Below are 15,559 nucleotides of genomic sequence, written 5' to 3'. Positions count from 1 at the left end.
AAATATAGTTTATTAAAATCTGCAGTAGGTAGGGCTGTTAAAGTGGCAAGATGTCAAAATCTGCCTGAAAACTATAAACACGCCACAAATATTGGAAATAGAAAAACTTTTCATGCTTCTGATGAAAGTGCTATTGTAGATTTGCATATGTCTTCAAACATGTGCTACGGTTTAACTAAATTACAAGCTAGCTAGTTAACTTACAAGTATGGTGTTGGTTTGAATTCCAAAAATATTCCTGAGTCATGGCATCTAAATAAAATGGCAGGAAAGCAATGGATGGATGGTTTTTTGATACGACATCCAAAATTATCACTATGTAAGCCAGAAAAAAATAGTCTTGCTTGTGCAACTGCCTTCAATCAACATACAGTGTCCATGTTTTTTGATAACTTGTTAGAAGTTCAATTAAAATATAAATTCAAACCAGAATCTGTTTTTAATGCGGATGAGACAGGGTTGTTAACAGTAACAGATCCTCCAAAGATTATTTCAACTCGTGGAACTAAGAGGGTTTGTCAAGCTGTTTTAGCAGAAAGAGGGTCATTGGTGACTATGTTGGCTTTTGTGAATGCTATTGGTAATACAGTTCCACCTGTATTTATATCTCCAAGAGTAAACTACAAAGTTTATGATAAATGGAGCACCAACTGGAAGCTTAGGGTTGTGTAACAAAAATGGTTGAATGACAATTGAAAACTTTTTTAGTTGCAATGAAGCAATTTGTTTTCCATGCTAAGCCATCTGTGGAGCATCCAGTGCTGTTATTATTGGACAAACATGAAAGCCACATATCATTTGAAACAATAAGATTTGCAAAAGAAAACTCTTTGATTCTGCTAACATTTCCACCACACTGTAGTCATAGATTGCAGCCTTTTGATGTTTTAGTGTTTGGGCCTTTTAAATCTTATTTTAGAATAGCTCAGAATGAATGGTTGGCTTCCAATCCAGGGAGGATTATAAACATATATAATTTACCTCAGTTAGCATGCGCTGCATATACTCTGTTGTTCACAATAAAAAATAATTGCAGTGGGTTAAATGTGGGATATATCCACTCAATAATCCAATAAATGTGGGAGTTATTCACTCAATAGACAAATATTTCGGGAATGTGATTTTATATCTTCTAGTGTTGGTGACAGACCTCTTCCAGAAAATCAAAAAATAAATAATCAACATTTGTATGAAAAAAATAACAAGTTTCTTCCAAATCATCTGTTAAAATAGTTAGTCCAGAAACCACACAGCCCTAACCTAAAGCACCTTTTTAGAAAAGACACTTGAAAAAGAAGACATCAGGGTAAAAGTACTATATTAACTAAAACTCCAGAGAAGATAATAATTAAGAGGAAAAGTTTTGAAGCTGGTAGAAGTAACACAAAAAAATAAAAAAGCAAAATTGACCTCAAAGAAATGAAAGAAACAGAAGACTCCAATGCAGATTTTTAAATTGATTCATCTGTAAAAAATGTGCTTATCAACCAAGAACAACAAAATACTTGCAAAGTATGCAAATGCAACTGGAAAAGTTTCATTGGGCCTGCTTGGATTCAGTATTTTACTTGTCAATGGTGGATATGTGGTAATTGTAAAAATAACAGCAAGAAACGTTATTATGAATGCAAATTATGTGAAGTTAATTATATCTTTTAGACTTTCTTTGATATATTGAAATTTTATTCCATGTTCTTTGCAATACAATTGCTCAACAAGCAATAATTGTTTTTTCTACTTTGTTTAAACATGAATGAAATGAATTTTTTTAAATATCTAATAAGTTGCTTATTATTGAGTTTTTTTTTAAGTAAATTAAAAACATAATACAGTAGATAATTAAGTCAGCAGAGGGATGCTGCTTTACCTTGTTTTACTAAAAAAAATTATCAATCTATTTTTTTAAATGAAATTTATTGTGAGTAATTTTAATTTTTCAAATAAAAATATTTTAGGTTTGTCAATATGAGGACATGGGTATGTCACCTTACAATGAAAATTTCTTATGACATACATTTCTACCATTTTACGTTTGCGGCACTAGACGAGTAAGACGTATTCTTTTTTTGAGAATTTCCATTTTTATTTACAATAAAAATGGAAATAAATATTAAAAATATAGAAAAAATTATCACAAGCAAACTAGAAGAACAAAAAAAAAGGTGTACTAGCAGAAACGGAGAGATTACTCAAAGATCATGAAAAAAACTTCACTACAATAATAAGTTCGAACTTCAAAATAATAACAACAAGGTTAGACAAAATGGACGCTGAAATAAACAATAACAAGTTAAATATCAGAAGAATTGAAAATGAAGTTGACGAAATAAAAGTCAGCTTAAAGTTCCAAGAAGAAAAAGCTAGGGATGAATTTATTCATATAAAAACAAAATATGATAATGAAATTTTGATTTTGAAAAAAAAAATCTATTGACTTAGAGAATCGCTCGAGACATAATAACTTACGTATTGATGGCATAAAAGAAATCCCTGAAGAAAACTGGAGTGGGTGGCGGATTTACCATATGCGAGGCCATAGGCAAGTTTTCTATTATATTAGTTGAGTTTTTAATTCTTGTGTTCTATTGTGTTTTGGATATTTATTAGAACGTAACGAAGCAAAAAACGCACATATGTTTTAAATGTACATTAAGTATTTTTTTTATTTGGATGAAGATGCACTAATAAGACTACTCAAATTGCGATACCATTTATTTTTTTCGCAGATTTTGGGAGGATCGATTACATTGACTTAAAACTTAACCTATCTGACTTTTAAAGACGCAAACTCATCAATTAAATCAGAACAGTCCAAGGACCGACTTATTTTATTTTCAATGGAAATTAAAGCTAATGCAGATAAGCGGTCTTGACCCATAGTGGAACGTAAATAGTTTTTTATGAGTTTTAATTTGGAAAATGACCTCTCTGCGCTTGCCACTGAAATAGGGGAAGTTAGTAAAATTCGCAGGGCAATAAATAAATTTGGAAAAATTTCGATTAAAGAATTTGCAGTAATATACTTTAAAATTTCCAGTGCATCTTTCGATTCCGCCGAAGCTTCCATTCTTAAAAATGTATTTATTTCCGAGTATAACTCTTCATGGTTTACGTCCGATTCTTCTGTACTAGGATTTCTCAGTGATATTTCTAAATTTTTACAATCATTCAACAACTCATTTGCATCTAAACTTCGCATTTTTTCGGTACGGGTTAAAAAACCTAATACTTTGTTGTATGAATCCAGCATTTTGAATCTTTCATTTAAGCTTACAAATGCAACATCAATTATTGCATTAAAAAAATCTTCTTTGTTTTTAGACTTTCCATTTAGAGGTGTATCAGTTCCTTCATATTCAAAAAAACGTCGTTTTCGGCTAAGCCGCACTTGAGGGAATACTGGCTCAGTACCTAATTTTATAGCTATTTCTTCAGATTTTTTAATAATCGCTTCAAATGATTCATCACTTCTAAATGATTCTAAAAAAATTTTCGTAGTTTCCACCAATTTTATCATAAAAGAAATATCTGCCGAGGGATTCTGCATAACTTTACTTACTTTGTTAATTTCAAACAATAAATCATGCCAAATTGTAAGTAAAAGTACAAACTGATATGAGGATATCTCATTTGCAAGACCGTTAGCTTCAGAAACAGCAACTCCAATTGAACTTGAATCTGCAACTTTGTATAAAGTTTCTATAATTTGAACTAAATTATCTTTTACAACTTTTATACTATTTATACGGCTTTCCCAACGCGTATCTGATAATGATTTAACAGTCATTTTACAAACACTTTGCAGTATGTCCCATCGAACGGTTGATGCAGCAAAAAATGTAAAAATTTGTTGAAAAGTTCCAAAAAAGTTAATTGCAATTGATACTGATTTCGCAGCATCACATACCATTAGATTAAATGTGTGGTTAGCACATGGAACGTAAAGAGCTCTGGGATTTTTTTCTTTGATTAAAGCTTGAACCCCTTTGTATTGCCCTCGCATGTTAGCACCATTATAATACGATTGCCCACGACAATTCATTAGATCCAAATTATACTCAGCTAATAAATTTAAAAAAGTTTCAACTAAACCTGAACCAGTGCTATCAGTTATGTGAAAAAAACCACACAAAAATTCTTCAATTTGTACTTCTTCCTGATTAATTTTAACGCATCTCAAAAGAATTGAAAGCTGTTGCTTATGACTTACATCAGGAGTGCAATCCATGATAACAGAAAAATATTTTGATGACTGTACAGAAGATAAGTTTTCAGTATTCTTCACGCAACCTTAACTTAAGCAACAGCAACTTACTTGTACTAAGAAAAAAAAAATGCGAGGCCACCTGAGCGCGAGGCCACCGGCAAATGCCTGCTTTGCCTGTGCTTAAAACCGCCGCTGACTGGAGTGATTGTGAGAAGGCTGTAAAAGAAATCTTTAAAACAAAACTAAATATATTAAGTGAAGTAGTTGTGGAACGAGCGCACCGAGTCGGTGCAGTTAAAGATAATAAAACACCAAGATCAATCGTTTTAAAGCTTTTGAATTATCATGATAAAAATAAAATATTAAGCTCAGTAAATAAACTTAAAGGAACCGGCATTTATATTAATGAAGATTATGCAAAAGAAACAATGTTAGAAAGAAAGAAGCTTTGGGAAGAAGTTAAACGGTTACAAAACGAAGGTAAATTTGCAGTTATTAAATTTGATAAAATTTATTGTAGAGATTTAGAAAGTAAACGCGCAAAGTTTTATTAAGCGAAGCGCTATTTTAACGATTTTAAATAACGACAAACTTAACAATAGATTTTAAAAAATTACACTTTAATGTTTTCAAATCAGCTGTTTTACTTAATGATATTTCTGACGCTGATTTGCATTAATTTAACGAAAACAATTTTAGTTCATCCTTTTTTGAAATAATAACTTTTAAAAGTTAACAAAAAACCTTAAAGTGTAATTTTACTGTAATACACATTAACATAAGAAGTATAAATAGCAACATGGATAAGCTAGAACATTTTCTTATCGAGTGCGATTATTTATTCATTATGATATGCCTAACAGAAACGTGGTGTTTCTGACGAATCATGCAGAATAAATTCAAGTTTAGAAATTCCTAACTACAAATTATTATCATCTGAAAGAAAAACTAACAAAAGGGGAATTGGAATTATAACTTATATTAGGAATGATCAAGCCGATTGTGAGGTTATTACCCAGTAGGCACAGCGACGTGACAAAAACGTGAATTTCACGTTATTTTGGCACATGACATTTAGGTGACTTTTTGGTCCCCATGAAATGACAATTCACGTGATTTATGGACGTGTTTTTCACGTTACTTTTGGCACGTGATATTTAGGTAACTTTTTGGTCCCCATGAACTGTCTAAAAGACGTGCTTTTTACGTTAATTTCGGCACCTAATATTTAAGTAATAATTATGCTTTATAAAAACGAAGTGTTTGGATTCGTGTAAAGAAAAAAAACTCATCGTCGAGCAAATATTTAATACGTAATAAATTACATGGTTTTATTAGTCAGTATATTAGTTCTTGACATAAACATTTTGAATTTGTAATAAAAGCTGCACTTTTGTTAAAATATCCTCCTTATATCCAATAAGTAATAAGTACAAAGTCATAGATCTGCAACTTACGAAGAGCACGCTTCGATCCACAAAGAGCGCACTTCAAACTTAATCTAACGAATCAGTTGATATATTCTCCCATAAAAGCACGCTTTAAACATAATCTAACCATAATCTAAACATAATCGATATTTTCTCCTATAAGAGTACGCATCAAACTTTATCTAATGAATCAGATTTAGCTGAAAAGAAACGAATAAAATCTTAAATAATAATATGATTATTTAATAATTATCTTAAATCACAAACTTTTAAAACAAATCTTACTTGGTAAGTTGCCAACCATTTTGGCGACAAGATTTTCTAGTTGTTTTCTTTTATTTAAATCATTAAATAATTTTAAGAAAACAATACTACATACGATGTAGAAAAATAAAAAAAGTCATTTGCCTTCCAATTTTATACTCTTATTGCTAAAAAATAAATAAGGATTTAATAAAAAAAGACATAACAAAAAAGTCGACAGATAAATAAAAAAAAGAAGTACAAAATAAAAAATAACAGTCTAAAAAAATATTGTTTACCTATATATATCTATATCTAATATCTGTCTATAGATAAATATATATCTATATATAAAGTTAATAACTGATGCGCGTGATTAGAAAAACACTTGTACTCACCTTATGTGATAACATCTGATTAAATAATTTGTTTTCTTTGTTTTCCATCTTCTTATATTTGCACTTGTTTCTGTATTAACTTGTTCATACATTAACTCACTAGATGCAAAGGTGACAGCCCACGAAGTTGCTTTAAATGAGTAATCTACAAAGTTTTGAACATTAAATGTTATTTTAGAATGCGCACAGAAAAATTATAACAAATTTTAAAAATGTAATAGTTACCACATAACCACACAACATTATAGTGGGGATTTTATATCATGATTTTCCTACCCATGGTGAGATTTTCACCTTGAGGCTCCTTTTGCTGTGGAAGCATTCACCAGGGCTAAGGAGCCTCATCTACCCCTAATTATATATAATATATTAAGTATAAAACTAAAAGTATGTATAATAAAGTATTGTCAAATTAGGTCACCAATAAATACCGAGTGCTGAAAATTCAACTCAGAATCAAGTTGCATTCTCCAACAAGATATGAACTAAATTAAATTCTTGCTACAGGGTGCGATCACAAAAGAAGACGAAGAGAGGGAAAAGTGAATTTTCTCAAACTTTAAAAGTTAAAAGGTTATTGTGTCTTACTACAGAATGATATTCCTAGGCAATAACATAACAATACCATTGGATCTTCCTAGTCAATAATATTTTATACAGAACTTATCATTTGTCATGTAGCTTAATAAATTTAGTATTAAATAAGTTATAATAACTTATTTATTATTAAATTGATTACATCGACAAATTTGACAGTCTAAAATATTATATAATAGGGTAGAAAAAAAAGTAAACCTTGTATTAGGGTTTGATCTTTTGCATGTTGCAATATGAGAATTATCTGCCATAACGTTACACGATTTTGAACTAAGCTTTGTAATATATTTATTAAACCTAAATTGATAAAACTTAGATATAAAATAATATAATATGTTTAGATAAAATATTATATATGTGACATTTTATTTTTGTCAACAATGCATTGCAATGTTATAAGATATCTTATACCCTGATACCTTTTTTTTTATTATAAGACTACAATGCAAAATAATTATATTATTATAAAAGTATAATAAAAAGTAATTACAATAATGAATATATAAACTACATATTTCATATAATCATTATATTTAGAAAATTTGGAAAATTGTTTGCAGAAAATATCATAAAAAAATTCAGAATATTTTCCCCCTAATTTTTCCCTTAATTTTGCATTCAGCCAAGTTGTTTCTCAATTTTTTAAAAACTTTTTTTAAATTATATATGAGTGATGACTAAAACAACATAAAAACAAATAGATGACAATAATATATACTTTAACTTGCATGTATGGAAAACTTTTCGGATATTTGGAAAAAGATAAATTTCAGAAAAATATCCGGTATTCCAGGAATATCTCCAAAAAAATAATCCCTGAAACTAAATTATAAAAAAATAGTAAATAAAATAAAGAATATCTTTCCAAGTTTCTAATCATAGGTTTTTATTGAGAATAAAAAAAGTTCCAAAATACACAATATTTTGGTAACGTAACTTTCATGCTTCAATCAAGTTAAGTTGTAACCTGGACGAGGTTACCTAAAATATACATGATTGAAACGTGAAGAAGGAAATTGGGTAAGAGCATGCATCAAACTTTATAAAATTACGCTTAAATTAATATTTAATGTTTTTTAACTAGATATTTCCTCTATTGAACATGTCTTCACCATTATGATAAATTTTCACCGTGCAATGCTGATATTGATTTTTTGGTATTTTGGCACACTCTGTCCCACTGTGCGCAGCGATCTAGTTCGTCAAGGTTTGTGTTTCGAGGTTATAGAGTTGAAAGAGGTTTGTAACGACAACTAAAAGGAGTTTCTTAGATTGTCGTGGTCTTCATGGCCTTGGGAAGGTAAATTGAAATTAAAAAAAATTGGTGATACTATTTAAGTTTAAAACGTGGCTTATCTCCAACAGCACTTCAAACTTATTTTAAAAAGATTTTTTTAATTAATCTACAGAGTTTAAGTGAATAACTTTGTTGTTTATATAATTTGTCTTACAATAAGTTCTTGGCTAACTCAATATCTTGGACTTTTTATTTTTTTAAGTTTTCTTTGTTTTTCGAATAAAAATCAAAACTTTGTCTGAAACTATGCATTCGAAACTTTGATGGCTCAATCGATTGGCGTTTACTCAACATTGGCATTTACTCAACATTGACTTCGATATATAGAACTTTATTTTTTAAATATTTTTTTTCATTAGTTTAAAAAAAAAGCAATACGATTATTTAGTTAAAAATAAATTTTGCACTTCTTTTTAACAAACACCCTGAATAAAATTTTTGTCAAGTTTGATGTTTAATTATCATCAAAAGACAAAGTTAGTTTGTAAGAAAAAGTATAGGGGAGAGTGAGGAGAAGTGGGACAGCCTGAAATTTCTAATTAGGAGTGGTGCCTAAATGCTGTTATTTAATGTAAACAATTTATTTTCAGATATTACAAATGAAAAGAAAACCATTCTTGGCCGATTTAAAAAAGAATCTAAACGGTTGTTCTTATTTATGGATCTCAATATGCTAGATTCTAAATGTTTCTTTCAAATAAAGTAAAGCTCTGATAAAAAATCAAGATAGCTTTGAAAAAAAATTCTTTTAAAAGAATTTTATTATCACAATCGACCATAACAAAGTTTATTAAGGGGCAACTACCCTCAAATTTTAAAACAACGCATATAAACTAACTTTCTCTAATTCCAAACAGAAAATATTATACTGAAATTAAAGATTGAAAACTGGGTTTTCGCTGTAATAAAATGAGGAAGAATGAATAAAAGAGAGATACTGTAACTTAGCAAAATTGTTCTAAATATATAAAACTGTGATATGAGTGAAGCCGATTTTTTAATAAAATTAGTTTTTGTTGTAAAAATGTAAAAACAAATTGATTAATAAAAAAAACGCTTAAAATATAATACAAAAAACTTGATAACTCAAAGTCTAAAGTTTAATTAGAAATTCTACTCCACTCATATCACAAATATTATATGAATAAAATAAAATGAACAATCACTAAAAATTTCATCATTGTAACATATATAGTTTTTGAGATTTTTTTACGGCGTGCCTGAAATGCAAAGTCTTGGAAAACGCAAAACAAAAAATAAATTCGTAACAAAGTGATGTTTTTAAAATCAAACTAAAAAAATTTGACTTTTTGAAAAGTTATTTTGGAAGCTATCAGGTTCATAGTATTCCCTGCAAATTTTTTTGACTTATCGCTTTTTGATATGTGCTGAAATCATAAAAAACTAGGTTTAATCTCAAAACTTTCACTCGTCCAAAATAATGATTTCTTTATTAACTTCTTGTTTATAAGAGTGTAACCGGCTAAAGTAAAGTACCTAGCTTCAATTTAAGTTTTTCATAAATTTAAATAACTGAATTATACCAATAATAATATTTATGTCGTTTCAAATGCACCCACATTAGCTTTTTCATATTTTTGTTTATGTTGTTGTATAAATAAGCTTTGATAACTTGATACAACCATATTTTAGAAGCAATATATATTGGCTAGACATACACACAGATTTTTTTTTCAATCAAGTTATTGTATGGTTATTTAGATGGTAAATGATAAATAACAAAATAAAAATAACAAAAAATAAAAAAAAATGAGAAATACATGGTATTAAGGCATCAGTGAACAAAATCTTTCATTTTTCGTGTCCTAGGTTGTTTATTCGAGAAACAGCTGAATATAAAGAAAATTCAAACGTAACGACACAATAGTAAAACCCTAAACATTTTTTGTTTTTATGGAGATTATTTACTTGTGAAAGATATTTATCAGTTCAATAAGCATTGTTTAATGCTATTTTTTTTAAATATTCATATCTATGTAAAAAACCCGACAACTATTGTGTTAAAAGACACTTTACCTTTGAGGCAATGTTTTACGCGCTCGAACTTAATAAATAAACGTTATGCTGCTTAGAAGTAAGAGAGGCACTTAGTTGTTATGCATAATTCAGACTAATTTTTTGACAGGTATTTTTATATATTCTTCTGTTACTTAGATATTTTTTTCATTTTGCAGACAAAATTAATTTGCAACTTTTTGTTGCATAAAATATCTTTATTTATTTATAATTTATATAAATCAAACATTTTTGGATATAATTGTAAGTTAAGACCATCTTAGATTAGTTTCCAATAAATAATTACCAATTATTATATTGTTGCAAAAATCCATAAAATCCTATTAAAGGCGAAGGGGGAGGTCAATGTAAAACGTTGGCAAGTGTATTTAGGTTTAATTAAAATTATGTCTGTTAAAATTATTATTTTCTAAAATTAAATTATTTGCTCTTTGTCAAAATTAAAAAAGATACAATAGCTCAAAACTTGACGGGATTAAGAAGAAGACAAGTTGTCTTATCATCAAGCCCTGTGATACATTTCATAAATAATTTAGCAAACATGCGCTAAACTTTACTGAAACACTAATATAAATTAAGAAATAAATTACAAAATAAGATAAAAACTGAAAATTTATAAATAACTAATAAAGTTATGAACCAAAAAAAAAAAATACATATATTTACATATTTATGATATATATAATATTCATAAATATATAAAATAGAGGTTCAACCCCTCATATAGCAAAAATGTTTCCACTAACATAGAAAAAATGCTTTCAAATTAGTTTCAATTAGTTAAAAAGCATTTTAAGGCCTCTAATGAATTGCATAAAATTTTTAATCGAAATATAATTAAAGTTAGCTACTGTTGCACTAAATATATGGAAAGAATTATAAAAAGTCACAATAATGCTTTGTTAAACATAAAAGGAATCCTTAATGAAAAAACTACAGAAAATTGATTTTATATTGAATTGGTCCATTCTTAAAACAGCACCTGCTTATAACATTAATGTTTATTAAATCCTTTGAAACAAGTAAACTCCCAAAGTTATGATCATGTGCTAATATCATTCCGCTGTTTAAAAACGGTAACAAATTAGACCCTAGCAACTATAGACCTGTATTTTTAACATCTGTAGTTTGTAAAGTCATGGAAAGGTAATTAAGGATAAAATGATGAAATATTTAGTAGATAACAAGCTAACCAATAAAAACCAACATGGATTTGTTAATTATAAAAGTTGTGTGACAAACTTATTGGAGTCTCTAGATTTCATCACAAATAGACAATGGTTGGAATGTGATGGTTTTGTTTTTAGATTTTGCCAAAGCGTTTGATTCGGTTGATCAGGAAAGATTATTGTTAAAACTGGATGCTCTTGGTTTTAAATTAAAGTCATTGGACTGGTGCCAAGGATTTTTAAAAAATAGACTTCAAAGAGTGGTGATAGGAGATAATAAATCTAAATGGGAAGAAGCTGTAAGTGGAGTACCGCAAGGATCAGTGCAAGGACCACTATTACTTGTAGCCTATATCAATGATATCTCCAATTAAATAAAATTAAGCTGCAAACATTTTGCTGATGACACTAAAATCCTTAGAGCAATAAACAATGATAATGATTTAATTGAACTTCAACAAGAAACAGACGTATTAATGGAATGGTCTAATTAGTTGTTGATGAAGTTCAACCAGCAAAAATGTAAGATTATGATAATTGGAAATAACCTACACAGATTTTTAAGGAACAATACGGCTTTAGTGTACTTAAGTATGGAAAAAGATTTAGGTGTGTACGTTTCTGACGATTTAGGATGGAAACACCATATAAATAAAGCAGTCAATAAAGCAAATCAAAAGATCAGATCAAGTAAACTTTTAAATTCTTAGATGAAAAAATAACGAAACTCTTGCTTTTAGGCTTAGTTCGTCCACATTTAGAATGTGCAGCTCTCATTTGGAATTCTTATTGGCAGTATGATAAAGATAAACTAGAGAGTGTTCAACAGAGAGCTACTACAATAGAAAGTTTAAGACGATATAGCTATGAAGAGAGATTAAAAAAGTTGGGTTTACTATTGCTGGAGATTAGAAGAAGAAGAGATGATATGATACAAATGTATAAATATTTAAAAGGATACGATATCATAAACTTTCACATAAAACCCGAAATGCAAGACAAAAACCATAATTATAGAGGCCACAAAAGTAAACTAAGAAGACAATATACGGGAAATATTAAACGATATTTTCACCAATAGTGGTAAATGACTGGAACAAACTTAAACAAGAAACAATAGATGCAGTTAGTATCGACCATTTCAAAAACAAATTGGATGAACATTTTGAATACCAATTTTTATTATTTTTTTGTATTACAGCTGTTGAAGTACAAAATCCTCGCTGTTTGCATTCATCACTTTTGAAGTGTACAGCGCTATTATATTATTATATATTAACAATATTTCTAAAAAATGCATACTATGCCTTCAAGAAAAATTTGAAATTATTACACATGCAAACCAAGAATGTTTATTAAACAAAAAATCAGAATTGATTTCTAAATGCAGGCCCGAAAATAAGTTTTTTCTAAAAAACTATAAAACTAAGTGAGCTCAAAAATAATTAAATTAATCCCCCCCCCCTTCCTTCATATAAAATATTCATTTGAAAAAGCAAAAGTAATGATAAACACTGTGTTAAATGGAAAAAAATATTTTGTTAAGTGATTTTCTTCTACTTTATGTATATATACATTGCCAATTATAAATGTCTAACACAAAACGAAATAGACTTCATTACAAATTTTGAATGGAAATCTAGTACTTTTTACGTTGTTCCAAAAATTCATAAATGCAATGAAATAATTTAAAAAATTCAAGAATCTAGTTCTCCGTTTATAGAAGTGAAACCTCCAAAAGATTTAAAAGCTCAACCTATTATTGCCTTAATAGACTCACCAACACTTAAGCCAATTTCTTCACATAATATTATCTCTGATTGTAAAAAAAGAAAAGACTTATATAAAAAATGATAGGGGTTTCTTAAGAAAAATCCCTAAAAATATTGATTCAGACAGTGTAATACTAACATGTGACATTGTCAATCTATACACAAGTATTCCACATAATCTAGGTCTTAAAGCATTACAACTCTGGATTGAACTACAGAAAGACTTTATAGCAGATCGATTCACCCCCGATTTCCTCTTAGAATCGGCATCTTTCATTTTAGAAAACAATAGTTTTATTTTTGACGACCAAGTATACCACCAGATTACAGGTACAGCCATGGGTACAGACTTTGCCCCAGACTATGCATGTCTTACAATTGGATTTTTAGAAGAAAATATGCTTTTTTCAAAAATCTTACCTAAATACTTTTCAAAAGAAGAAGTTAAAAATATTGAACAGTTTTATTTTAGATATGTTGATGATGGTTTCAACATATGGCCAAAAAATCTAGACATCGCCAAGTTTAAAAGTATTTTTGAAGAATTACATAATTCAATTAGTTTTACGGTGGATTTAGGTATACAATACAATAAAAACGGAAATATCTTCAATGTCATTCATTTTTTAGATCTATCGGTTATTCTTAAAAACAATAAACAAGTCATAACAGATATATTTTACAAAGAAACAAATACCCACGACTATTTAAATTACAATAGTTTTCATCCTTTCCACATAAAAAAGAATATCTCATATAATCTTGCTAAAAAAATAGTTGTTTTTACCTCGGATTATGCTACAGAAAAACCATGTTAAACAGAACTAAAATTATGGTTAAAAGAATGTCTTTACCCAAATAATACTATAGAAAAAGCATTTCATAATGCCAAAATACAAGGACAAGGACCTTTAAAAAATCCAATGAAGTTTTTCCTTTGGTTACTAAATATTTTAGCAACTTAAACTGCCAGCCTATTTTAACAAAATCTAACCTTTTACTTAGTCTATCTACTAATGCAAGGGTAAAGGAGATTTTTTCAAATATTCATCCAGTAATTGCCTACAAACAACCACCAACTTTGACAACTGACTTCTTCAAAATTTCATTCTATTTCATTTATCAAAAAAACGAGTTTATTCAAATATAAAGATATTCGTTGTAAAATTTGCCAATTATATTTACAAGAAGTTGATAAGTTTGAGACATCCAATAGAACTATTTGAAATATTAAAAGTCGCATTACTTGTAATAGCAAAAATGTTATTTATTATTTAAAGTGTTCATCGTGTAATGGTTTATCTACTTACAGTGGAAAAATAAACAAATTAAGAAACCGTACTAATGGCCATATTCCAGTTGCAGAACAGGAAAATCTACAGACCAATTTAGCAATCATGTATTTGAATGCAAGAGATTGCACAACAATATAAACTTTTTTCCAACTCTTTGTTTTCCTTGAATTAAAAAGCGAAAAATATTTGTTGTCATATGAAAGTCATTTACATAAACAAAAACCTGACACATTTAATTGAAACTTCCTTTTAAAAAATGTTGCAATGGTAACTCATAGTTACAATATAGCAATTAAATATTTCTATTATCTAACTTTCTACAGTTATAAAAATCTTGATAAAAGCATTAAAAATAGCACTACTGATGAAAATAGTGAAAGGCCTCTAGTGCTTTATTATCATTTATATGATATATATTTATTTTATAGAAATAAATCTTTTTTCAAATTTCAAAAATTCAATTATTGTTTTATTTTGCTTGGCATACCTTTTTCCACGATATTGTTTATTATCAAGTTGGTGTATATATATATATATATATATATATATATATATATATATATATATATATATATATATATATATATATATATATATATATATATATATATATATATATATATATACCAATTTGATAATAAACAATTTAATGGAAAAAGGTATGCCAAGCAAAATAAAACATTATTTCAATAATGAGATAATTAAATATAAAAAATAAAGTATACTACTGCTTTTAGTACATAAAAACTCTATTAGTATAAATCTTGGGTCCCTAACATTGCAACCCGTCACAAAAAAACCATCTTTAGGCCGTAACTTTTGTAGTGTAACTTTTTTAAATTGCCGTCTGGTATTTTATTTGCATTTAATAAAAAGCGCTTACTTATAAAGCGATTGCTTGATTTTTTTTATGTAAAGGCTATTTTGAGTAAAACTGGTGTACACCGATCACACAGTTTTTTCGATCACAAATCGAAACATTAAAACAAAAAAGAAAATATAATATTTGTATAACAAAAATAACAGCGCAAATCTAATTATACTGTCAATTGCAATTTGTTGAAATAATTGAAATGCTAATTTTCAACTTGCTTATCTTTTGCTTTGAAATTTT

At 28.2% G+C, this 15,559-nt stretch overlaps 2 protein-coding genes and 1 long non-coding RNA gene across 3 annotated transcripts; 1 reads left to right on the top strand and 2 right to left on the bottom strand.

Moving 5' to 3' along the window:
- Nucleotides 1–261: 261 nt before the first annotated feature.
- Nucleotides 262–672, top strand: LOC136074694 (uncharacterized). Its single transcript, XM_065787035.1, has one exon. The coding sequence runs from the start codon at nucleotides 262–264 to the stop codon at nucleotides 670–672; it is 411 nt and encodes a 136-aa protein (XP_065643107.1).
- A 2,092-nt stretch (nucleotides 673–2,764) lies between these two features.
- Nucleotides 2,765–4,228, bottom strand: LOC136074693 (zinc finger MYM-type protein 1-like). Its single transcript, XM_065787034.1, has one exon. The coding sequence runs from the start codon at nucleotides 4,226–4,228 to the stop codon at nucleotides 2,765–2,767; it is 1,464 nt and encodes a 487-aa protein (XP_065643106.1).
- Nucleotides 4,229–6,278: 2,050 nt separating this feature from the next.
- Nucleotides 6,279–7,254, bottom strand: LOC136074973 (uncharacterized). The gene is made up of 2 exons (XR_010635619.1): nucleotides 7,074–7,254; nucleotides 6,279–6,423 (listed from the first exon to the last, which is right to left on the bottom strand). It is a non-coding gene; the product is annotated as an uncharacterized LOC136074973 (long non-coding RNA).
- Between the last annotated feature and the right edge of the window lie 8,305 nt (nucleotides 7,255–15,559).

Source organism: Hydra vulgaris, chromosome 01, assembly GCF_038396675.1.
Source record: "Hydra vulgaris chromosome 01, alternate assembly HydraT2T_AEP".
NCBI lineage: Eukaryota > Metazoa > Cnidaria > Hydrozoa > Anthoathecata > Hydridae > Hydra > Hydra vulgaris.
This window is presented reverse-complemented; position numbering and strand designations above follow the sequence as displayed.